This window comes from Epinephelus lanceolatus, chromosome 5 (genome assembly GCF_041903045.1).
Source record: "Epinephelus lanceolatus isolate andai-2023 chromosome 5, ASM4190304v1, whole genome shotgun sequence".
Lineage (NCBI taxonomy): Eukaryota > Metazoa > Chordata > Actinopteri > Perciformes > Serranidae > Epinephelus > Epinephelus lanceolatus.
Genome location: NC_135738.1, coordinates 44,314,698 through 44,340,921, shown reverse-complemented (window position 1 = coordinate 44,340,921; position 26,224 = coordinate 44,314,698). Strand labels below are relative to the sequence as shown.

At 40.9% G+C, this 26,224-nt stretch overlaps 1 protein-coding gene and 1 long non-coding RNA gene across 2 annotated transcripts; one reads left to right on the top strand and one right to left on the bottom strand.

Annotated features, from left to right (window-relative positions):
* LOC117262091 (C-signal-like) lies at positions 1-20,319 on the top strand. Its single transcript, XM_033634770.2, has 7 exons — positions 1-284; positions 4,904-5,045; positions 5,751-5,947; positions 6,431-6,488; positions 11,900-12,018; positions 14,402-14,512; positions 19,638-20,319. The coding sequence occupies exons 1-7, from the start codon at positions 138-140 to the stop codon at positions 19,749-19,751; spliced, it is 888 nt and encodes a 295-aa protein (XP_033490661.2). The 5' UTR covers positions 1-137; the 3' UTR covers positions 19,752-20,319.
* Positions 20,073-26,224, bottom strand: LOC144463551 (uncharacterized). Its single transcript, XR_013491654.1, has 2 exons — positions 25,931-26,224; positions 20,073-20,769 (listed from the first exon to the last, which is right to left on the bottom strand). It is a non-coding gene; the product is annotated as an uncharacterized LOC144463551 (long non-coding RNA).

Genomic DNA, 26,224 nt, shown 5'->3' with positions numbered 1-26,224 from the left:
GGCTTACTCCACCCTCCTTGTGCAGTACACACCTACAGTATATTAAGTGCATGATGCACACATAACCAGCATTACAACAACACTGTCGTGAGATAGCAGTCAAACAGCTGCGAGGGTGTGACAGCTGAGCTGCAAACATGTCAGTGAAACTGGAAGGCAACATTTTAGTGACTGGGACGAACAGAGGAATTGGTTTGGTGCTGGTCAGACAGCTGGCAGAGATGACGGGGGAGCAGGCTCACATCTATGCCTGCTGCAGAACACCTGAGGGACCCAGGGCTGAGGTGAGACAGTTACACACAGTGTCAGGGGTAATGCATTACAGGTATATATTACTTTTTAGCAGTAACTAAGAAATATACATGTTACTGACAGGTGTTCCCGTAATATTATCACAATGTCACATAACGCATTACCATCCTAAAGTGTTTATTGTTTTCATTTTGTTATTCATCCACACCACACCACTTTCGTCAATGTGCCACAAGAAAAAAATATCCCCCAAAGTTGTTTTGTTTTGCCATGTCATTAAAGGCCATATCGTAGAAGGATGCTGGTGATCATCACATCTTGCTGATGCTGTATGATGCATCAGTATGTTCAGTGTGTTTACATTCATATACCTGTCTACAACATCCTGTTCTGCTTTTGCGTCTAAATGGGAAATGGAATGCATGTGCGCCTTTCTAATCTTTCGACCACTCAAAGAGCATTTACACTACATGTCACATTCACCCATTCATACACACATTCACACACTGGTAGTTGAGGTTACCATACATGGTGCAACCTGCTATTTAGTAAACATTCACATACTCTCACACACTAGTGAAACAGCAAGCCAGTGCACTGTGAGGTTTAGTATCTTGCCCAAGGATACCTCGACATGGGGACTGGAAGAGCTGTGGATCAAACTGCTGATTTCCCGATTGGTGGACAACCCGCTCTACCACTGAGCTACAGCCACCCTAAAGGTTGCTTAGATGCAGCAGGGATAAGGAGCTGGGCTCTGGCCTGTTTTTTTCCTCATTCTGGTGATCAGCACATCTGGATGACGCGGTCAAAGGTGCGTTAGCGTGCTGGATGTTATTCCATTCACAATCCCCAACTGTGGCGCAACGCTGACACCTTCTGCACGATTCTTTCTCCAGTGTTGTTGTAGCTGACCGGCACACCGGGAACCCACAGCTCCAGTGTATTCATTTGGGGTCCTCATAGTAACTGACTCACACACCATTCCGTTTGTTGTGCTAAGCTCAGCACTTATCAGTTGTTTCTCATATGATAGGCCCACAAATATGTATCACTATCTCATATTTTATCATATTTTAGCCTTTGTCCAAGGCTATTTATTTATTAGGCTGTTTTATTGCTCTATAGTGTCATCAATCATTCATTAATAACCACACAGCTGAGGTCGGTGAAAATTGCTTACAGTATGGTAGGTAAGCTCAGTAAAGCAGTGTCACTTACATCAAACAGAGACAAAAACCAAAATCACATCACATAGTCACATGACATGACTTCAATAAAGTACCCATTAAGGCTGCAGACTGATCCACTGGAAAGTATCATGGTCCAAACACATTGAGGGGGCACTGGGGGGCTTCCTCAGTGTAGCCCCACTAGAATTAACCAGAAAAGAGATAAAACTCAGACAGTTAAATGAAAATGACAGAGAATAAATGAAATTTCAATGACACTGTGCTGGGTGTAACATGCAGTACTAAAGGTATAGCGGCATGCAAAATCTTTGGCACACCTGGTCAAAATTTATTTATTTAAAGAGAAACAATCAAAGGAAAAGAGCACCATGCAAACGTTTGGGCGCCCCAAGACATTTGAGCTCTCAGACAGCCTATACCAGGGTCTCAGACCTTAATTAGCTTGTTAGGGCTCTGGCTTGTTCACAATCATCATTAGGAAAGGCCAGATGATGCACATTTTCCAAGCTTTATAAATACTTTGACTCCTGAAACCTTGTCCCAACAATCAGCAGCCATGGGCTCCTCTAAACAGCTGCCTAGCACTGAAAACTAAAATAACTGATGCCCACAATGTTGGAGAAGACTATAAGAAGATAGCAAAGAGTTTTCAGGTAGCTGTTTCCTCAGTTCACAATGTAATTAAGAAATGGCAGTTAACAGGAACTGTGGAGGTCAAGTTGAGGTCTGGAAGACCAAGACAACTTTCCAGGAGAACTGCTCGTAGGATTGGTAGAAAGGCAAATCAAAACTCCTGTTTGACTGCAAAAGACCTGCAGGAAGATTTATCAGACTCTGGAGTGGTGGTGCACTGTTCTACTGTGCAGGGACACCTGCACAAATATGACCTTTATGGAAGAGTCATCAGAAGAAAACCTTTCCTGCATCCTCACCACAAAATTCAGTGTCAGAAGTTGCACATATTTGTATAAGTACCGTAGTTGAAAAATGTTTAGCTGCCTGACAGTGAGTGACTCCACTGTAGAAGACGGTTGCATGTTTCCTATACCATTCAATAGTTTTGTCAAGTTGTAGTCTAACAGACCCTTGGTTAAACTCCATCCGCTGTCGTTTAGGCGATGTAGCTACGAGCCAATACAGTTAGGAAATGTTTTGGGCTGCAGGGCTGAGTTTCCCAAAACATGATCCTTCTTAGCAACGTTGTCTTCTTTGTGACTTAGAAGAACTACACTGCAAAAAAGAAAAGCACCTAGCGCCCTCAGTCATCTACAGCCAGGACATACTCAGAAGGCCCGTTTCCACTGAATAAGTTCCTGGTGCTATTTGGGGGGCAGGAACTTTACAGGAACGTCCTCTCACACGGCCCTCTCAACCACCGTGTCTCCACTGAGAGGATGGAGTAGGAGGAAGGTTCCTGTAAAGTTACCAGGCTCTGGATGTGACGTAATCGTTGCGCGACCATTTTGACCGGGGCGACGCAACAAAGAAACAAACAAAGAACAGCAACAACAAAGAAGAAGAGCAGAAGTACGAAGCAGACATAAGAAAGACGATTATCAACATGGAAGGAGCTGAGGTGGTTGCTGGGTTTCTGGTGTGTCTCTTCGTTTACATGGCGGTGGAAGCTATGAACGACAGGAGAAGACATCTGCTGAGTTTTAAAAATGCCGGCTATTTTGTTACTTTCTGTTGACCTCACATCTCACCTTGAGTATATCCAATCAGCACCAAGTAAACCCCAAGCCCCACCCAGGAGTTTTTCAGGCCGTTCTGAGTACCTACTCCGAGGCAGGGACTTGTTTAGCCCCTGTAAAAGTTCCGGAACTCTGTCCTTCAGGAGTGTTCCTGCGGCGGAGACACCAATGGCCCTGGCCCCGTAAAATTACCCCGAAGTTCCTGTGGTGGAAACAGGCCTAGAGTATAGATGACACTCGTTCACGTGCGTCAAGGTCATGGCGTGATGGCGAGTGAAGACGAGAGTCCTAAGTCGAGTGTTTTTTTAGGGGGGGGAGTAACTAAAAAGTTACTTTTCTCAGTAACGCATTACTTTTTGGTTTAAGTAACTGAGTTACTAACTGAGTTACTTTTTAATGAAGTAACTAGTAATGGTAACTAGTTACTATTTTTCAGTAGCTAGCACAGCACTGCTGGTCACATGAAAACAGTGTCAGTTCAAAGCAAATTAGGATCCTGTGCTGTGGTGGACACACAAATTCTCTAAACAGCGTCACGCAACAGGTAGTATAAAGAGAGAGAAAGTCTGTGTTGGGAGGACATATTTTTCCTATAGAAAATATCTATTCCGACAGCTCCAAAGTGGTCTGAAATTATAGGTATCATACATATTACTTTTCTGTAGTATGTGTGTATGTCAGTATGTGTACACCTACTGTATTATTCATTCATTCATTCATCTTCTAACCGCTTCATCCTCTTGAGGGTCGCGGGGGGGCTGGAGCCTATCCCAGCTGGCTCAGTCCATAGGGACCTGGGTTGGGAACCATAGGGTCATCTGTTCAAGTCCCCGTCTGGACCAAATATGGAGTGTGGACTGGTAGCTGGAGAGGTGTCAGTTCACCTCCTGGACACTGCTGAGGTGCCCTTGAGCAAGGCACCGAACCCCTCCCCCAACGACCCTGACATCTCTCCACTTAGTGCATGTATAGGACCTGTTTGTGCATGTGTGTGTAATTGACAACAAGAGTGAAAAAATTGAATTTCCCCTCGGGAAATATAAAGTATACATATATATGTAAAAAATAAAAAAATCAAGGTGGTCCAAACAATCAGATTGCAATCTGTCTTCAGTGCTGCTTTGCTGCATTTATGCTTATCTTTCCAATGTTAGCTTTATGGAATTCACCCACATCACATCAAATGAACAAGACTCCATTTGCACTTTGTCAGTTTATGTTTCTTGGGCAAACAATATTAAAAAACTACAAAAAAAACCCACTGTGTTCTTTAATTGCCAGTTCAGCAAGATAGTGTAACCAAATCTAGATAAATTAAAGCAGGTATCCAGTCTGTGGTTGGGGTGAAGAAACCAGTAGCAGGTGCTCGGCTAGTGGCCCGTCTCCAACAAGCCAAACAGCATCGGAGAAACACTGATTTGTAACGTGATTTTGCTTTAGTCAGTGTGTTAATCCCATGGTCTCTTTAGCCCTATTTGGATGGGATTAGTTAAACGTGGAGACGTGGGGTAAAGTAATTATTACCAGGGATTTTAGTCCTGTTCGAACACGCCATGTCTGTAAGATTTATGGATAATGTCAGTAAAAATTACGGCGACTTTTACCTTCTGTAAAACGGTCCGGAGAAAATACCTTGGGTAATATTAATCCCGTGTGAATGCGATCCTCTGTAAAAATGTATGTAAATCTTTTGTCGTGTCCTGTTTACAACCATTTTTCTGCGTTTACAACTATTTTTTTGTGGTTTTTTTTCCGATGATGGAGGTGCTTGAAGAACCATTCTGCGTTGTCAGCAGTCGTGATAGTGGACATTCTTCTAATGACTGCATAGCCCTACGTGGAAAACCAATCAAAAAGGTCGAGAAGAAAGCACTTTTCAGAGCCCCGAGACTTCTGGTTGTGTTAGGTAGGCCTAATATAAACCCATATTGCTAATCGTTGTGTACACACAATCCTGATCATGGGCAATATTTCATATTGGGCTAATCATTAATTATTATTATCCTTCAGCTGATGCTTACAGGAAGCAATGTAGCACGCACATGCCGACAGGGAGGTGACGCCAGGGCGCAAACCGAGTTACTACTCCCATCTCTGGTAGAATTTCTTGTCCCGTGCGAATCAGACATTTATATTACAGACATCCTGTGGTAAACTGACATTAGTCCACAGCCCTATGTAAAACTAATCCCGTCCGAATAGTACTTTTGTTTTGGAGAGGAAGAGACCTCTGCAGATAATTCTGCTCTCGGTAAACATCTCCTGAAAATGACCACTGATGGAATTCTTGCCGGGAGGTCACACTTGTTACATGGGAGGAGTTTCAGCTGGTTGCAATCCTCACCGCTAGATGCTACTAAATCCTACACACTGTTTCTTTAAAATGTTATTTTATGTCAGGTATGGTCAGTTATGGTCATCTGACTGATTAAATCTGCAAGTGAACATTTTCATGGTTATATTAATGATCAACACACACCTCCAAGAACACAATCCTAGCCTTTTATCATCTTAGACTTTGATACCATTGATATGTAGATCTATTTGTTCCTCTGCATGTAGTTGAGTGATGTGTGCCTTCACATTTGAGTATGTGTATGTCTTTCTGCAGACATGTCAGATGAGGACAGTATCTCAGCTGCTGTCCAGGTTGTGAGTAAGCAGATCGGGGCTGCTGGGTTGAACCTTCTCATCAATAATGCTGCTATAACCAAACCAGCCATACCGGGACCGTTATCTGCCACCGGGAAAAAGGACATGATGGAGGTGTACGAAACCAATGTGGTTGGACCATTTCTCATTGCAAAGGTTGGTTTGTCTTTATTTTCTGTGTTTATAGTATATAAACACAGAGATGCAGCAGGTACATAGGTAGAAACTGATATCACCATGTTGAGATGATGAAAAGCAGAAACTGATGCATTCCTTGCAACATCTGACCACAGGACTGACTGTCACATAAAGAAAGCACCTGCTCACACATCTGGTGTTGGAAATCCTCTTGTGTCTGCATCACTGCTGAGCCGTCACTGATCACATAGTAACAGTATATAAAACAGTTCAAGAAAAACAAAGAGGAACAGATGATGGTGAGCTAAGCATATACAACTGGCTACAGCAGAACATCTAGTCTGTAAAAAGAATGAGCACCAAAATATGAAATAAGTACATGTGTGCATCATGAATAAGTTGATACATATGGTATGTAAACTCAGATGTAATTACTGTGATACAAGTATTTGTGTTAGTTATTGTGCAGAAATACACAGCACATCCCCTCTCTCTCTTCAGATGTTCCTTCCACTCCTCAAGAGAGCAGCAGAGATGGACTCACCTGAAAAGGACCAGGGTAATGAAGTGGAAACAGTCTGAATCACTGTACCTTATACACAAACACACATGAATGTACAAACATGAGCAATTATTTATATCACGTTTCAAATTACCAGTATTACATTAGAGATGTTATTATTCAAGTGCAGTGTCCATTCAAAACAAGCCTTTTCAAAATGGACTGATTGCTCGGCCTGTGGTGTTGCTGCTTGCAGATTTCTCCACAAGTGCTCATCCAAACAACTTTGCACCTGCGCTTCGCCAACTGGGTGTGGCCAGGCGGATTTTGCAAGTTTAGCACACCGTGCACCTGGTGCAACTACTCCTCTTTCCCACCTCCGTCCCTCCTATCTGCGCAAGTCGGGAAGAGGGAGGAGAGAAGGCGTGGAGTGGGTTTTACACACATCACACCAATCAAATGAGCCCCTCTCCTCGCCCTTAAATGTGCTGCACGAAGGCGTAACGAGAGTTCACTCAACTCGCCATGGCAGAAGAGAGCAGGAGCGTCAGACGGCCAAACTTCTTCCAGGAGGAAACTGATGTTTTGGTCTGGGAGGTCCAAGCTCGCAGTGTCCGAATATACGGAACTGCGAGCAGACCTCCACGGGCTGATGATGCAAAGGTAGCCTGGGAGGAGGTCACCACAATTGTAAATCAATGTTGCGTTTCTCTCGTGCACGCGCGCTCTCTCTTTCTCTCTCGCAGTCTCACTCTGTTTCTTTTCTTTTGACTTTTCTAAGATGACAGATGCTGAATATATACTCCCTATCTGATGCTGTGGCTGTTTGTGGTTGGCTGAGAGGGATGTGAACTCATTAGTTTCAAATCAGGTTGGGTTTCCATTACGCGTGCCAAACGTGCCAAACGGTGCCAATCCCCTTTGATCTGACATCAGATGTGACGGGACAGTCGATATAGAGATACATTTATGTGCTGATTGCAGGTAGTTGCATTGAATAGTGTTTTTTTGGGGGGTAATTATTGCATCGTTAATGTGCCTGATATTCTGGAAACCTGCCTGTGAGGTTTTGGTGACGTGTGCGCACTATCCGCCGGTCAGCCAAACTTCGGCTTACACCGACTGCGCTCCCCCTGCGCTGACAGTAGACCTGGTTTCAGCTGGCGAGTTTTTAGCGCACCTTCGGCGAAGCCTTTTGGCACGAAACTGTCACTGTGCCAAGCTGGATCTGTCGACACCTCCCCCTGCTGCGCCGCCACACCCATCTCAGCGCACCTCGATCTGCCAAACTACCAAACTGAGCGCGCCTCGGGTTGCGCTGCTCGAAACTAGCTCTGTGCGGGGTTCGCCACCCTGCGCCGCGCCGGGAAACTAGAGCCCAAAAACTCAATTGCTATTCTAACTCAGTGTACAGCAAAGTATCAAACAGATGCCCTTAAAAATATGCATCTCAAGGAAACTTAATTCAATTCAGTTCAGTTCAATTCCATTTTATTTATAAAGCCCAATATCACAAATCACAATTCGCCTCAGAGGGCTTTACAGCATATGACACCCTCACAGCGGATAAGGAAAACTCCCCAAATAAAACCCTTTAACCCCCTTTTATTTTAGTAATAATATTATAAAAATAATAATAACAGTAATTGTGGTAGCATATGTTGTAAGTATATATTAATATAAGATAGTATATGTATGTGACAATAATAATCATATGTGAATAATAATAATAGTAGAAGTATGACTAATAATAACAGTAGTAGTAGCACACATCAGGCAGGATCACAGCAGCAGCACAACCATGATCCAGGTGTAGCTGCGATATGAGCACAAAGGCTCCAGAGAAAAAGCCGAGTTATTGACATGCAGTAAAGCCAAGTTAGCGATATGCAGTAATAGGACATGAATATTAGCAAATGAAGAACCAACTTTTCAGAGACTGATGTGAGAGAGAGAAGGAGAGAAAAAGAGAAGGGGCTCAGTTTATCACAGGAGGTCCCCTGGCAGGCTAGGCCTATGTCAGCCTAACTAGGGGCTGGTCCAAGGCAAGCCTGAGCCAGCCCTAACTATAAGCTTTATCAAAAAGGAAAGTCTTAAGTCTAGTCTTAAATGTGGAGACGGTGTCTGCCTCCCAGACCGATACAGGAAGATGATTCCACAGGAGAGGAGCCTGATAGCTGAAGGCTCTGGCTCCTGATCTACTTTTGGAGACTTTAGGAACCACAAGTAACCCTGCATCCTCAGATCCCAGTGTTCTGGTAGGATATTATGGCACTATGAGCTCTTCAAGATATGACGGAGCCTGACCATTTAGAGCTTTGTAAGTGAGGAGAAGGATTTTAAATTCAATTCTGTATTTTACAGGGAGCCGAGGTAGAGAAGCTAAAACAGGAGAAATGTGATCTTGTTTCTTAATTTCTGTCAGTACTTGTGCCATCGCATTCTGGATCAGCTGCAGAGTTTTTAAAGACTTATTAGAACAACCTCATAATAAGGAAATGCAGTAATCCAGCCTAGGGGTAACAAATGCATGAACCAATTTTTTTTTGTATCATTTTCAGACAGGAAAGGCCTCATTTATGCAATGTTATGCAAATGAAAAAACTCATAAAAATATCAATAAAATATTACTATATACAGTATATATATATGTAGTCTGAATTTAACACAAGGAATCAGGTTTTTATGTCTTTAAGGCATGTTTGAAGTTTAATTAATTGATCAGTTTCTTATGGCTTGATCTATAGATATAATTGTGTATCATCTGCATAACAATGGAAATTTACAGAGTGATTTCTAATGATGTTACCAAAGGGAAGCATACATAAAGTGAACAGAACTGGTCCGAGTACAGAACCTTGTGGAACTCCAAAACAAACTTTCATATGTAAGGATGATTCATCATGAACATGAACAAACTGAAATCGATCATTTAAATAGGATTTAAACCAGCTTAGTGCGGAACCTTTTAGGCCAATTAAATGTTCCAGTCGCTGTAGCAGAATTTGATGGTCAATAGAATGTGCCAGGGCTGACGTCAAAACCCGGAAGTTTAGCATTGGGCTGGTTCCCGGAAGAGAAAGTGAATGTTATTTTTGCATTGCATTTTGGATTATGTCAGAAAATAAGCTCTGTGGCTAACACAAGTTTATGATACTTACAGGTTTGTTCAGCGAGACAATCTTCACATATGAACACCTTTCATACCGCATTTGAAGCTTAAATGCGATCGCCAGAAGTAAAAAGCTAACGTACATGACTACTCCACGGTCGCATGACTCTTGACATCACCGCCACTAAGCTTTCAACTGATTTCGGCGGCTTTATTTTAAAAACATTGTATAATGGGGAAATCGGACTGTTTAAGCTAAATAAGAAGCTGTAATGACGGACTGCCAGCACTCTCGCCTGTTCGGGGGTGATGACGTTTAATGTCCCCGACAGGGTTTGTAGTCGTATTGAGCAACTTGTTAGCAACTGCCTTTTTTACGACACGTAAAAGCTTCAAAATTCACAAGTAGGGTATTTACTGATGTGTTTTATGTCGTAGAACAAAACCTGAAACTTGTTAACCACAGACCTTATTTGAGAAATTTTACCAAAATCCCATTCAAAAAACGTATTGACTTTTAGACGAGAGAACCGGAAGTGCTAAAAGTGCTAACGGAGTTCCGGGTTTACTGGCACACTCTATTGTGTCAAATGCTGCACTAAGATCTAATAAAACAAGGACAGAGACGAGTCGTTTGTCATCAGCAATCATTTGTAATTTTCACTAGTGTTGTCTCAGTGCTATGATGCACTCTAAATCATGAATGAAATTCCTCAAATAAATTATTGTCATGGAAAAAGTCACACAGCTGGTTTGCGACTACTTTCTCAAGGATCTTTGAAAGAAAGGGAAGATTAGATATTGGTCTATAGTTGGCTAACACTTCTGGATCCAGGGTAGGCTTTTTTAGTAGAGGTTTAATTACAGCTACCTTAAAAGACTGTGGTACATAGCCTGTTAATAAAAACATATTGATTGTGTCTAATATAGAGGTGTTAACTAAAGGCAAAACTTCTTTAAGAAGCCTAGTTGGGATGGGGGCCTAAGGACAGATTTAGATGAGGAAATCATTGATGTCAGTTGTTTAAGGTTAATCAGAGAGAAGTGATCCAAATACACATCAGGTCTCACAATTGTGTTCAAAGTCCTCGTGTTTGAAAGCAGATTGGTATTGTGTGAGTGCAAGAGGTCATGAATTTTGCCTTTAATAGTTAGAAATTTGTCATTAAAAAAGCTCATAAAATCATTACTGCTGAGGGCTAAAGGAATACAAGGCTCAATAGAGCTGTGATGCTTTGCCAGCCTGGCTACAGTGCTGAAAAGAAACCTTATTTTCCTCTATTAATGCGTTTTAAGACTGTCTTCCCAGACTAAACGAGATTCTTCCAGTTTGGTTAATCGCCAATTCCTTTCAAATTTTTATAATATTTGTTTTAATTTTCGGGTGTGGGAGTTGTACCACGGAGCTAACTTTCTTTGTTCCATTAACTTCTTTTTAAGAGGTCCTACAGAATCAAGTGCTGTTTGCAGTGAGCCTTCAGCATTATCAACAAGATAATCAATTTGGGAGAGTTTAAAGTCAGTACTCTGTTAGGGGGTGATCACACAGAAATGAGACGCTAGAGACACGGACGCTTCAAAGACACTTGAAACGCTGGAAGCGCTTATTCAATGCGCGCTAGCTACTGGCGTCTGATGCTCAAAAAGTTGAAAATATTTTAACTTTTCAGCGTCTACCCGCGTCTAAAAAGAAGCATCTACAAAAATGTGCGTCTAAAAAGACGCCGGAAAAACGCCCGCTTGAACACCGGTCAGACGTGCCATATCATAGGAAAACAATGGTTTTACTGGCGTCGCGTTTCTAGCGTTTCATCTCGGTGTGATCACCCCCTTACAGTGGGACATGGTATTAAATTTAATGCTGATGGAATCAGTTCCTTAACTTTGGTACAGCACTATCAGATAGACATTGAGTATAGTAGCATTTTCTGAGAGGCGTGTAATCGAGTAATAAGAAATCAAAAGTTATTAAATAATGATCTGATAGACAGGGATTCTGTGGAAAGACTATTAAGTTTTCAATTTCAATTCCATATGTCAGAACAAGATTGAGGGTGTGGTTAAAACAGTGAGTGGGTTTATGTACACTCTGACTGAAGCCGGTGGAGTCTAATAATGTAATAAACGCAGTAGTGAGGCAGTCATTATCAGCGTCAACATGAATGTTAAAATCACCTAAAATCACTTGATAAAAACTCTAAGAATTCAGATAAAAATTCAGAATATGGGCCAGGAGTGATTGATGAGTTTTAAACTACAGACAGACAATGTGCTGATTTTTTGAACGTGTTATGTGTCCAAATCGTCATGACATCCAATGTCATGATGTAAGTCTTTCTGTCTTTCTCTGTCTCAGGTGATAAAATGTCCTGCAAGAGGTCAGCCATCATCAACATCTCCACGAGCATGTCATCCATAGAGAAATGTCCAGAAATCTTTGCTATAGACCAGAGGTACCCTTATAGGGCCAGCAAGGTACCACTGACTTACACACCATCTTTTTTTAAAAAAAAAAGAATTATTACAGTACATACTAAAATAATAGCATGGACTTTTCTACACTAACAGGACACATTCTACACAGATAAAAAAGGGAATCCGCAAACCTCATTTAACTTGTGACGAATGCATTGCTCTCACACATTTACACTTGCTTTATGAAAGACATGGACTCTAGATTTTGTGAATGCTGCGCATGACACAATTCTGCTTGATTTGATTGACTTAATTTTTTATTTATTCATGTATTTTTGCCTAAAACCTTGAAATGAATACCAAAGTCATCCTTAAATAAGACATCATGTGTAATTTTGTTAATGACAGGGGGTCTCACTCATGAAATGGTAGTAAATCTTTGAGAAGATTTGCACATTAAAACCTTGGTACTAAAAACCTACACCGGATACATGAACGCTGTGGAGAACTCGGATTTGATCGTAGACAGGTGTGTATGTTCATGAATGCCAATCAATCATAAATTGACAGCACGCTCCCGCTAGAGGTGATGATTACTATGGATAGGCGCATCCCGTCGACCTGCGAACATGGAGCAAAGAAAGACAGAGAGAGAGAGAAAGAAAACGCTTTTCCGACGCTGGAGTTGAGAAATACATTTTATTTTCTTCTGTTAGTAGTGGTGTGACAATTTGACCCATGGCATCAATCCTTAATTAAAAGTGTGCTGTTTGCCCAAAAGCTGCACACAAATCAAGCGCCCTGCAAAGCAGCATGACGTCTCCCTCATCTGCCACGTAACAATAGTGTTTGCCCTAAGCCTTTGCATTCTTTGTCTCTGCTGTGAAATTAAACCACTATAAAAACATCCCACTACAGGCAATCTAATGTAGGCAATACATTTAGTTTAATAATTTAGTTTAACTACAAGAGAGATAGTCTGGTGTAAAACCACTCCGTCTCCCTCCAACTCTCTGTCAGATTTGGGTTCACCAGCTGCCTGGTGTGAGAGGAGATAGATACTGAATTGCTTTCGTCCACCAGTCTTTTTAAAGCATAACTTAATTTGAAATAATGTTTACGTCTCCCACGCCCTGTCTGTGATAATTAAACAAAAGTAACATGCAGTTTGGGGCTACGGTGTGTAAAGAGGGCAGAGGAGGAGCGCGCTGGTTTATTTATTTATTTGGAGAACAGCATTCTCCAATTTTGTATAAAGTCAATTCAAATAACCTTCATGTTTTTAAGAAATCTGAAGCTTAAATCTGCTACATACCAACTTATTTAGCTAAATGTGTTATATTTCTAATCTTTTGTCATTTTTTTTTTTTAAAGATATTTTTGGAGCAATTTTACCTTTAACTGATGGGGTAGCTGGGCGTGTGGGGTCAGTTTTAACTCACTTTTTTCAAGGGCATCTGCGTATTATGAGCATAAAAGAGCACAATACAAATTAAAATTGTAATTTCTAATAATGACAAGCAATATTTATGTGCAATATCTTATTTACACAAATACTACAAGCAGTCAGAAGCAGGTGTATTTTGTTAGTACCTACAAAAACATTGGAGCTATATTGATGAAAAATACACGTAAATTTGTTCTGCGAACAGTTCACACACAAATCCATTCTGCTTACGTTTCATGAATGAGACCCAGGGAGTTTACATTAACTAATAAAACAACATGGAGGTTATGACCCTGGTGTCCTCTGTAGTAGCTATAATCAACCCGTTCTCATTCCCAGGTTGTCAAATACTGACGCTTTGTCATGCATGTGATAGTGACACCAAAGGCACTGTTTAGCATGTTTGATGAGGTGCAACAGGCTTTCAGCTAACTCCAGTGTAAACCCATCTGCAACAATGGTTAACACTGAAAGTGACTGGCACAGTTTAAAAAGGGAGAAAGATCATGTAGGGTGGGAGGGACACAGACTTTCACCCAGGAGACCACAGTTTGAGTCCCGTGTGAAATCAAAAGTCAAGGTTGTTTTAAAGTAATGTTACATAATTTACGTTCAATCGTTGTACCCTGACGTCCCTCACATGAAGTATTTACATCATGTTACGTTACATAACAGACGTACTTATTTTAATCCCAAGCATGATCTTTTTTTAAGAGAGCTGAATACCTAGGAACCCAGACTTCCATGGTTTTAGTCTGCCAACTGTCATGATTGTGGGGTATCACTGAATACAAATTTGTAATAATACAGTATCAAAGCAGTTGAATCTGATGTGCAGTCATTAACACAGAATAGCATCTGCTGCAATTCATATTCATGTGAATGGCATCAGAAACCTGTATCCATGTGTAGGTTACACTAAAGAATAATACACTGAATGTAATTTTTAAATTGCTGTACAACAATGCCTCTGTCCTTTCTGTTGTTGGTCTCCAGGCAGCGCTGAACATGCTGACTCGCTGTCAAGCTGAGGACTTCAAAAGTTACAACATACTAGTGACAGCAATCCACCCTGGCTGGGTCCGAACTGAGATGGGAGGAGAGGAGGTGAGGTGATGGAGAGGTTAGATACTGCAGACCCTTTAAATACATGAAGGTAGTTTCAGCAGGTTTGTAACAACTGAAAGCACATTAGCATAACAGATTCAGTAACGTGAACCTGCTGTCTGGTTGGACTAGCCCAACTCTTTACAGAGCAGCTCACTCTATCAGTCTGCGAGGAAGGTAACAAAGTACATTAACATATTTAAATACTGTACTGAAATATTATTTTGAGGTACCTGAGTGTTTCCACTTGTTGTTTCTTTCTAATTATACTCCACCATATTTATCTAGTGCGTGCAGTTACTAGTTACTAGTTTGGAGAGGCATACAATCAAAACATCTGATACAAACTACTAAGCAGTATTTAAAGTTCACTCACCACTTCGGTTCAAACTGAGATATCACAGTGACTACTTATTGCCATGACATTTTGCACAGACATTCATGGTTCCCAGAGAATACACCCTGACGTCGTTGGTGCTTTTCTGACTTTTCATGGAGCGCCTGGGTCTTTAACAGGGAGTCCGGGACTCCTAGGGGTCCTCACAGTTACTGCAGGGGGGCCGGCAAAATATTGTTTGATAAGTTTTTACATTTTTTTTCTTTTTAAAAATGAAATTATGTGTAAAAAACATATATAGATATAGATATATAGATATATAGATATATACATGGGAGTTTGAGGGTTCTACACAGTATCTTAGCTGTTACATCTATCACCACTGCTTCCTTCTGATGTTTGTCCATCAACACAATGTCCGGTTGATTATCCATCACTAGTTTGTCAGTCTGGATCTGGAAGTCCCACGGGATCTTAGCTCAGTTATTCTCAACCACCTTAGGAGGTGTCTTCCATTCTGACCTTGGGACTTCCAGCCCATACTCAGTGCAGATGTTCCTGTACACTATGCCAGCCACTTGGTTATGGCGTTCCATGTAAGCTCTTCCTGCCTGCATCTTACACCTTGCTATAATGTGCTGAACTGTCTCAGGAGCATCTTTGTACAGCCTGCACCTGGAGATCTGTCTGGTGTGGTAGACCCCCCCATTCCGATTGATCTTGTACTAAGAGCCTGTTCCTGTGCTGCCATGATTAGTGATTCTGTGCTGTCTTTCAATCCATCCTTTTCTAGCTACTGGTAGACTTTCTTGATGTCTGCCACTTCTTCAATCTGTCGGTGGTACATGCCGTGCAGGGGCTTGTCCTTCCATGATGGTTCATCCTCCTCTTCTGCATTCTTGGGTTTCTGCTGCCTGGGGTATACACTTAGCAACTCATTTATAGGGCCATCATCCTGATGTATTCCTGCATCTTGGTTGTTTTGTCTTGGACAGTGGCTCTGATGCTCACCAGTCCTCGGGCCCCCTTGCTACGCTTAGTGTACAGTCTCAGGGTGCATGCATGACTGGTAGGGCATACGTGTTGATGGCTCGGACCTTGTTCTTTCCATTCACTGACTGATTCGCTGACTTTTCAAGATCTGCCTTACTCTTCATAGGTATTTGGCTGTAGCTGACTTTTTTGCGGCCAGCTCACGGTTCCCATGTGCCTGCTGGACCCCAAGGTATTCGTAGGTGTCCTGAACATTTGCAATGCTGCCTTCTGGTAGTTCAACCCCCTCGGTTCTGATCATCTTCCCTCTCTTCCGACCACATTTATCTAGTCCTTATGACATTCTGATGTCATTGCTGTAGGAGGCATATACATATATATATATATATATGTATGTATATATATATATATATATATATATATATACATACATATATATATATATATATATATATATATATACAGTACAGGCCAAAAGTTTGGACACACCTTCTCATTCAATGCGTTTTCTTTATTTTCATGACTATTTACATTGTAGATTCTCACTGAAGGCATCAAAACTATGAATGAACACATGTGGAGTTATGTACTTAACAAAAAACGGTGAAATAACTGAAAACATGTTTTATATTCTAGTTTCTTCAAAATAGCCACCCTTTGCTCTGATTACTGCTTTGCACACTCTTGGCATTCTCTCCATGAGCTTCAAGAGGTAGTCACCTGAAATGGTTTCCACTTCACAGGTGTGCCTTATCAGGGTTAATTAGTGGAATTTCTTGCTTTATCAATGGGGTTGGGACCATCAGTTGTGTTGTGCAGAAGTCAGGTTAATACACAGCCGACAGCCCTATTGGACAACTGTTAAAATTCATATTATGGCAAGAACCAATCAGCTAACTAAAGAAAAACGAGTGGCCATCATTACTTTAAGAAATGAAGGTCAGTCAGTCCGGAAAATTGCAAAAACTTTAAATGTGTCCCCAAGTGGAGTCGCAAAAACCATCAAGCGCTACAATGAAACTGGCACACATGAGGACCGACCCAGGAAAGGAAGACCAAGAGTCACCTCTGCTTCTGAGGATAAGTTCATCCGAGTCACCAGCCTCAGAAATCGCAAGTTAACAGCAGCTCAGATCAGAGACCAGATGAATGCCACACAGAGTTCTAGCAGCAGACCCATCTCTAGAACAACTGTTAAGAGGAGACTGCGCCAATCAGGCCTTCATGGTCAAATAGCTGCTAGGAAACCACTACTAAGGAGAGGCAACAAGCAGAAGAGATTTGTTTGGGCCAAGAAGCACAAGGAATGGACATTAGACCAGTGGAAATCTGTGCTTTGGTCTGATGAGTCCAAATTTGAGATCTTTGGTTCCAACCGCCGTGTCTTTGTGAGACGCAGAAAAGGTGAACGGATGGATTCCACATGCCTGGTTCCCACTGTGAAGCATGGAGGAGGAGGTGTGATGGTGTGGGGGTGTTTTGCTGGTGACACTGTTGGGGATTTATTCAAAATTGAAGGCACACTGAACCAGCATGGCTACCACAGCATCCTGCAGCGACATGCCATCCCATCCGGTTTGCGTTTAGTTGGACGGTCATTTATTTTTCAACAGGACAATGACCCCAAACACACCTCCAGGCTGTGTAAGGGCTATTTGACCAAGAAGGAGAGTGATGGAGTGCTGCGGCAGATGACCTGGCCTCCACAGTCACCGGACCTGAACCCAGTCGAGATGGTTTGGGGTGAACTGGACCGCAGAGTGAAGGCAAAGGGGCCAACAAGTGCTAAACACCTCTGGGAACTCCTTCAAGACTGTTGGAAAACCATTTCAGGTGACTACCTCTTGAAGCTCATGGAGAGAATGCCAAGAGTGTGCAAAGCAGTAATCAAAGCAAAGGGTGGCTATTTTGAAGAAACTAGAATATAAAACATGTTTTCAGTTATTTCACCTTTTTTTGTTAAGTACATAACTCCACATGTGTTCATTCATAGTTTTGATGCCTTCAGTGAGAATCTACAATGTAAATAGTCATGAAAATAAAGAAAACGCATTGAATGAGAAGGTGTGTCCAAACTTTTGGCCTGTACTGTATATATACAGTGGTGGAAAAAAGTTTTCGGATGCCCTTAAAATTTTACACAGTCTCAAATATTATCATGAAATATTTGTGGAAAAATCTTTTTTGTGTTTCAAAAGGTGTGGCTGCATTAGACAGATACAAACAAATACAAATTATATTTTTGTTTATTGTTTACAAGAAAAACTAACAAAACTAAATTCTTGACAGTTTCAATATGTCAGTTCTCAACATTGTCGGTATCAAAGTCAACAAATAACAGAGAATGTGTTCAAAACTGAACAAAAAATAAATAAACCATCACATCATCAAATTAATATTTAGTAGTCCTGCCATTGGCACGTAGTAGAGCTCTAATCCTGGCTGGCATGTTCCCCACGAGCCTTTCACACTGTTGAGGGGTAATCTTGTCCCATTCTTCTTGAATTACTGCTTTTAATTCTTCTAAATTCTTTGGTTTATGCTTTGAAACAGACCTTTTGATAATCTACCACAGATTTTCAATGAGGCTCATGTCCGGGATTGAGCTGGCCACTTTAAGACCTGGATACTGTGCTCCTGCAGCCAAGTTCTACTGGCCTTGGATGTGTGGTAAGGGGCATTATCTTGTTGAAACATCCAGTTTCCATCGAGAATGGTACAATACTTGGTAGAGTTCAATGCGCCATCACAGACAGTGAGATGACCAACACCAGCAGCATTCATGCATCCCCAAACCATGATACTGCCTCCACCATGCTTGACAGTAGGTACTGTACATGCTGGAGATAATGCTTCGCCTGGCCTTCTGCATACCCTCACATTAGTAGGAGGAAGATAAAGCTGGAAACTGGACTCATCTGACCACAAAATCTTCTTCCAATTCCTGGCTGTCCAGTTCTTGTGTGCCTGGGCCCAACGACGCCGGGCTAACCTCTGTCTCTTATTGATCAGGGGCTTCTTGATAGCCTTGTAGGACCTTAAGCCATGATCTAAAAGTCGGCCACGTACAGTGCGGGTGGAACACTGGACACCAGTTTGGTTTGACCACTGCTGCTGAAACTCCTGTGATGTCATTGGGCGGTTTTGCCTGCACATGCGGATCAGGATGCGGTCATTTCTTGCTGAAGAAACTCTTGGACGCCCAGATCTTGGTTTGTCTTCCAAGCTGTTGGTTCGTCTGTATTTCTGCAGAGTGTATCCAACTGCTGAAGGACTGCATCTGCACTTCCTGGCTATCTGGCGGCAGCTATACCCTTCCTGGCTGAGAATCTTTATCTTCAGGCGTGTTTCCTGCGTTAGGTTCCTTGTTTTAGCCATTTTTGTGTCTGAAGAACTTTCAAATGTGCTGGCTTTATGTAGACACGAAGCTTGGCAACAAAAATTGTGTCTTTTAATAAAAAGAACGACCTTCATCACTGGTACCAAAATGACCCAATACTCAAAATTTCTTATGTATTTTATGGAACCAATCAATTTTAAGTTTTTAATGGCTTTTTTAGGATTTATTTAGTATTTTGGCTGTGACTGTACTAAAAGAAATTGCACTTGAAGACCTAAGAGTGATTATCAATGCAATATTTCACAAATGCATGAGGTGTCCGAAAACTTTTTTCCACCACTGTATATATATGTATATACATATGACATTTTTCGGAAGTAACAGTGCATAATGCAGCTGTTTACGATGGACCTTGGTCATTTGTGTTTGTTTGTTTGTTTGTGTTGTCTCCCCAGGCTCCTATGACCACCAAGGAAAGCGCACTTGCCATGCTCAGTGTGATGTCATCACTCAGCAACAAAGACACTGGGATGCTCCTGAACTGGCAGGGTGTCAGAATGCCCTGGTAGCAGTCACTCTGTCACCCACACCAGGCCTACCACACCCATTGTTATTGCATATAAATAACAAAGACAGTAAGAAAGTAACTGTTTCATTTACAAATGCTCGCACACAGCAAGCCAGAAATGAAAACCTAATGTTCAAAATCTTAAATATAGTATAAAGCCTCTATGTTTGCAACAACAGCAGCTTGAAAGCTAACCTGAAAGAGCTGAAAAGCTTTTTTGATTGACCAGATCTTTGAAACATTGAGAAACAGCTGATTTAAGTTGTGTTGCAGTAAATCCACCAACTCCTGCTGATTCAAATGTCAATCAGAGACACACCCATGTTTTGAAGTTCTTTTAATTGCATGGACTTAAAGTATACAGTAATGGTAAACCGTTTTTTGATCGATTTTGTCCAGTATGGATACAGAGGAACGCAGAAAACATATAGATTAGAACAGCACTGTACATTTTTGTGTTTTCCCTTCCGTGTCTTTTTTACTGTATTTGTGTATTTCATTTACACATTCAGAACCAAAGGCCTGGCACTGGCAGTAATTTCATGTTGCTAATAAAGCTTTTGCTGCAACTAGTCTGTCACATCCTGTTTGTCTCCACTGTACATTCTATAAGAACATAATGACTCATTTACTTTTATGTTACCAAAAATGCTTACATTCAACACTCAACCAAATATCTAGAGAGCTTTTCAGTAAAAGGAACAAACAAACACACAAAAAATAGAATGTCTATTGTATGCAGGTGGAAAAAGTAATGCAGCTTTTTAATGCCATCAACTGTTAGTACTTTGAAAGTGGTTGTGCTATGATTGACTGTATCTTCCTCTTGGATAGAAAATGTGCTAGTGATTGAAAAGAATAATTTGATATTAGGTTGGGCTTACAGTGTTTGGATGGAGTTAAGGCCTTTGTTGTGCCCAAAACATATACACAACAACTCTGAATCTTCTGTCCAGGGAGGTGTGGGAGGTGGATGGGCCCAACAAATGACTTTCACCCAGGAGTCTGCTGTTTTCTTCCTGTATAAAGATAATTAATGTAAAAACAAGGTTTTTATTATTCATTTTTATTATTTCACACACACATCATAATATGAAATACAGTACATGCTGCATACAGACATTACAGTAATTTGATGTGTGAAAGAGTCACCCCAAGGAAGCTATTTAAAGCTTATAATAGGGGGCCCGGGGGCCCACAAATAACAGACAGGATACTGGCCAGATATCCTTAGGATACAACAACATACAAACAGACATAAAATAGACACACAATAGACAGTCTCAGTGTTCTGGTTACATTAGATCAGTCAGTACAATCATTGTACAATAACAAATTTATACAACGTTAGTCGAGAGAAATAGATAATGTACAAGTGACATTCATATGTAAGATTCTTAATATAATCAGTGAATTAAATATACATTGATAGGAGTTGCATTTTTAGTTTTTCCTTGAAGATGGAGATGGATTGTGACATTTTAACTTCTCATCAAGCTCATTCCAAATCTGTGGTCCTCTGCACACAATACTAAAGTTGGTACATTTTAACCTTCATTATTTTCCAGTGATTTTGTTTTTGTTCCTGGTGGTATAGGTGTGCATAGGATGGAAGATTGGAATGAGGTCACATAGTTTATGGTTTAGTTTGTGGACAATTTGGTACATTACACAAGCATTCTGGAGGTAATTGTACTCCGCAAGCCTCAGAAGATTGTGGCGGTGGAAAAGTATTCTTGTGGGAGCATTAAACTCAGACCATGATAAGGCACATATGACTTTTTTTTGGAGTATCTCTAGCTTTTGTAAGTAAGTTGGAAATGTGTTACACCATATGATGTTGCAGTATTGTAAATGAGGCTCAAACAAGGTTTTATATAGGGTGGGAAGTGCAGGAAGTGGTAGAAAATGTCTCAACTTAAAAACAAAGCAGCATATTTAGACAGTTTTTTGTGAGATCTTCAATGTGACCTTTAAAATTAAGAGATTCATTGATGAGGATCCCCAGGAATTTTGTAGAGCCGACTCTTACAATATTCTGTCCATTTATTTTTGGACAGATTTGCTTAATGTCAGGTTTTGTTTTGTTTTTGGAACGGAACACAATGTAGTTTTACTGGTGTTAAGGGAAAGTTTGTTGCACCTAAACCAGGTGTCTATTTTAATTAACTCACTATTTATGATTTGTTCAAGCATATTTGGGTTTTTGTGGGAAAAAAAACAGATTTATATCATCGGCAAATAATACTTTATGTAGTACAGATGAGGAACTAACAAAGTCATTTATATACAAGATGAAGAGAAGCGGCCCTAAAATGTAACCCTGGGGAACCCCATGATTGATGGATTGGTTTGATGATTTATGGTTATTTACATTAACATATTGGTGTCTTCCAGACAGATAACTATGAAACCAGTCTAGTGCTAGGCCTCTAATACCATAGTGTTGCAATTTGTTGATTAGGATGTCACTCTTGATGGTATCAAATGCTTTAGATAAGTCCAAAAAGATGCCAATACCATAGTCGCCTTTATCAATTGCATCATTGATTTTATCAGTTAGATCCAGTACTGCCATATATGTAGTATTTTTCTTCCTGAATCCATACTGGGATGGGACTATGACATTTAGCTTATCCAGATAGCTGTTAAGTCTATTGTAGACTACTCTTTCCAGAACCTTGGAGAGAGTAGGCAGGATGGAAATTGGACTGTAGTTGCTCAGGTCGTTCTTATCACCAGATTTAAAAACTGGTGTAACTCTTGCAATTTTCGCCGTTTGCGGCACTACTCCGGAAAGTAGAGACAAATTGATGCAGTCGGTAAGAGGTGCAGTAATTACGTTGGTAATGCCTTTCAGGATTTTACTGGAGATTTCATCAGTTCCAGCTGAATTCAAACTGTTCATATTCATAATTATTTTATGAAAATGAAAACCACCATTGAAAGGGTATTTTGTAAAAGGGTTTATGCATCATTTGATGCAACATTTGATGAGTTGGGATGAGAGCGCATTGCAAATGCATGTTGCTGACAGAGACTGGTGACAGCCAGGAAGGTAACTCCAGTGGAGAGAAGCAAGGGTGCAAATGTGTCATTTTATAATGATAATAATAATAATCTTTATTTATAAAGCATTTTTCAAAACAGAGTTACAAAGTGCCTTACATGTCAACAATTAAAATCAGGAAATGCTCTTTGATAAAAGCATGCTTTAAGTAGGGACTTAAAAGAGATCACTGACTCGGCTGACGTGATTTCCTTGCGCAGATTGTTCCAGAGCCTCAGAACCCTGACAGCAAACACTTTGGAGGCCTTTGGAACAGACAAACGACCTTTGCTGTCTGAGGACCTCAAAGTACATCCTGGCGTGTACAGTACTAAGAGGTCAGAGACATAGCTGGGAGAGAGACCATGAAGAGTCTTAAAAGTGATCAGTAAAATCTTAAAATCTATTTTAAAACATACTGGGAGCCAGTGTAGAGGGGCTAAAACTGGAGTGTTGTGATCATGTTGGTTCTAGTTAAAAGCCTGGCAGCTGAATCTGTACAGTGTGGAGTCAATTCATAGATTTTTGATTCAGGCAAGAAAAAAGGCTGTGCAGAAATACAGGTGTGATGAGATGAAGGTGTGTAAAATTGTATCTGTGTCTTAAAAAGGATGTGTTCTATACGACATCTATTGCACGTCTGTCCGTCCTGGAAGAGGGATCCCTCCTCAGTTGCTCTTCCTGAGGTTTCTACCGTTTTTTTTCCCCAGTTAAAGGGTTTTTTTGGGGAGTTTTTCCTTATCCACTGTGAGGGTCCAAAGGACAGAGGGATGTCGTATGCTGTAAAGCCCTGTGAGGCAAATTGTGATTTGTGATATTGGGCTTTATAAATAAATAATAACAAATAATAATAATAATAAAATAAATTGATTGATTGATTGATTAAAAAGTTAAAATGGACTGTATTTTTGAAATATTTCTGAGATGAGGAAAAGATGATTGCACAAGCTTTGTGACATGCTGCTCAAAACTTAAACTACTGTCAAACCAGACTCCAAGTTTTCTTCTTGCAACAGGTTTGATATTATCCATTGTTATTTTGTCATTGATTGCAAATTCTCAAAACCAATAGAACCATAAAATGCATCAGACTCAAGGTTTCTGTGCATCACAATTTTTGTCAGATGTTGGATTAAAATTAGCACATGAAAAAAACAGACTTGATATGCAAAGGCCTTGTATGTAGAGAATGTAGAGAAAATTAACTATTTGGCTGACTCTGTGATGTAGGTGTGTTGCTGTCTTAAGAGTTTAGAAAAAAAAGTCCTTGTAAAGGCTTTTCAGTAATCTGAAAAAAAAGCTGTTTAAGAAATATTACACAAGGACAAGTGCTGTTGTAGCTACTGTATATCAACATGACCTCGAGTATGATATTGCTTTTATACAACAGTTCAATAGGCACCATTTATTGACAGTAAAAAGTAGCAACAGCTTATGATTTGCCTGTTTATTTAGTGATTCATTTAGCTCCGCCAACACAAATAGTTTGGCAACTGGACTAGGACTGAGCTGTTGCAAAGCAACACAAACAGTCCTGCACACTAGCTTGCTAGTTTGTGTAAACTAGATCGACATTTTTCACGGAGTACCAGTGCTCCAGCAGCTGTCAATTACCTTGTTAGGCTGAGTTGAAGGATCAGGGAAGAGAGAGGGGAGGGGGTAAAGGGGATATTTTGCTAACTTTGGCTCATGTTTGGTATTTCTTCAGTTTATCAGGTATTTTTATTAATCTGTACTAGTGCTTAAATCATTTGCATTGTGTATGTTAAGTATAAATAATGTTAAATTGTAAACATATGTTTTAAAGTTAATGTGGGAGTGTCAGTGAGCGCGTTTACATGCACACTAATAAACCGATCATTATCTGATTTCTGGAGTTACCTGATTATTCAAGTGGTCATGTAAACAGCATAATCCGATAGGCTTTATCAGATAAAAGCCATTATCTGATTATGAGAAATCAGATAAACACATCTACCTTTTTCCCCAATAGTGAGATTATTCGGTGCATGTATACCCTTTAATCTGGTTTCTTTTGGGTTTTGCTATTTTGTACTCCCACTCCACTACATTTTAGAGGGAAATATTGTACTTTCTACTCCACTACGTTAATCTGACAGCTTGTGTTTCCTTTCAGATAAAGATTTTACATAAAATAATTTATTTTTATATTCTCAGTGTTTAAATTGTCACTTTTATTTTATCTTACTTATATGTTATGCACTTTGTGTGACAAGTTTATATACAATACACTTGTATATTGCACTTTGCAGTACTTTTACTACGAATCTATTCAAAGTAGGGATGGGCATCAATTTTCGATTATCGATGATTGACTGTTAAGGCTTTTGATCGATCACAAATAATTTTGATCGATAGTCACAGTGTTTCCCCTACAATGCCTGGCATAGGTCCGGCGAGCCGCCATGCCAACGATACCCCCCGCCCGGCGAGTCGCCGTGCCAACGAGACCCTTCTGCCTGGCGAGCCGCCATGACAACGAGACCCCCCACCCGGCGAGTCGCCGTGCCAACGAGACCCTTCCGCCCAGCGAGCACGGCGGTTCAACGGACCTACGAGACCCCCCGCCGGACCTATGCCAGGCAAAAAATCAGAAACAGACGGAGGCTCTCATCGCTCTCCAAAGCCTCGGCGGCTTCCCGTGAGGCCTCTGAAAACACTACGCTATTGAAAGACGGAGGTTTTGCTGAAAACTGAAGCCTGTAACTATGGCTGGCAATGGTTGTAAACACCCAGGGGCGAACTGCGCATGCGCACCATTCTTCCTCTTTGGCCTGGGGGGTTGAAGCTCAAAACTGGGGCAGGTGCGCATTCTTGCGGCGACAGTCCGCACTGCACTCTTTGGTTTTCTCTCTTTTGAAATACTCGCTTATCAATTAATCGATAATTGATCGTTAATTTTTTTGATGATCGAATAATACATTTTGATCGTTTGCCCATCCCTAATCCAAAGTATGTAAAATTGGCTCCACATTGATAAACTACACATTAAAATGCTCTCACATGTATTTGTTAATGATAAAACAAACAGTACTGTAAGAATATAAGCTGTCAGCATGATGAGTGCTTTATTTTGCAAATATATGACTGGCGTACTATTCAAGTGTTACCTTCTTAACCCTTCCTCTCCGAACCGTAGTTGGGAGCTGGTTTTTAATGTTTTGGCTCGTTGCTGGTAACTGGCGTCTTAAGAGTCCGGGCCAAAGTGTGGGAAGGAAGGAGGATGAAGTGGCTTCTTTCGTGCAAAACCGCACATTTAATTCCTTACGTCGGCAAAAGCAGAATACAACACCGTTTCTGGTCAAACTCTGTCTGGACACTGTTGTGGACAAAACACTTGGACATTAACATGAGTTAACTCTTCTTCGTACGTCTGCCACTGTGTATGTTTTCCTCAACTCTCT

What these genes read in the sequence shown, in the direction of transcription:
- LOC117262091 (XM_033634770.2), top strand. Translation starts at nt 138, where the DNA reads ATGTCAGTGAAACTGGAAGGCAACATTTTAGTGACTGGGACGAACAGA. An exon ending in GACCATTTCTCATTGCAAAG is followed by an intron (nt 5,948 to 6,430) that starts GTTGGTTTGTCT and finishes CTCTCTCTTCAG; the next exon opens with ATGTTCCTTCCACTCCTCAA. An exon ending in ACCCTTATAGGGCCAGCAAG is followed by an intron (nt 12,019 to 14,401) that starts GTACCACTGACT and finishes GTTGGTCTCCAG; the next exon opens with GCAGCGCTGAACATGCTGAC.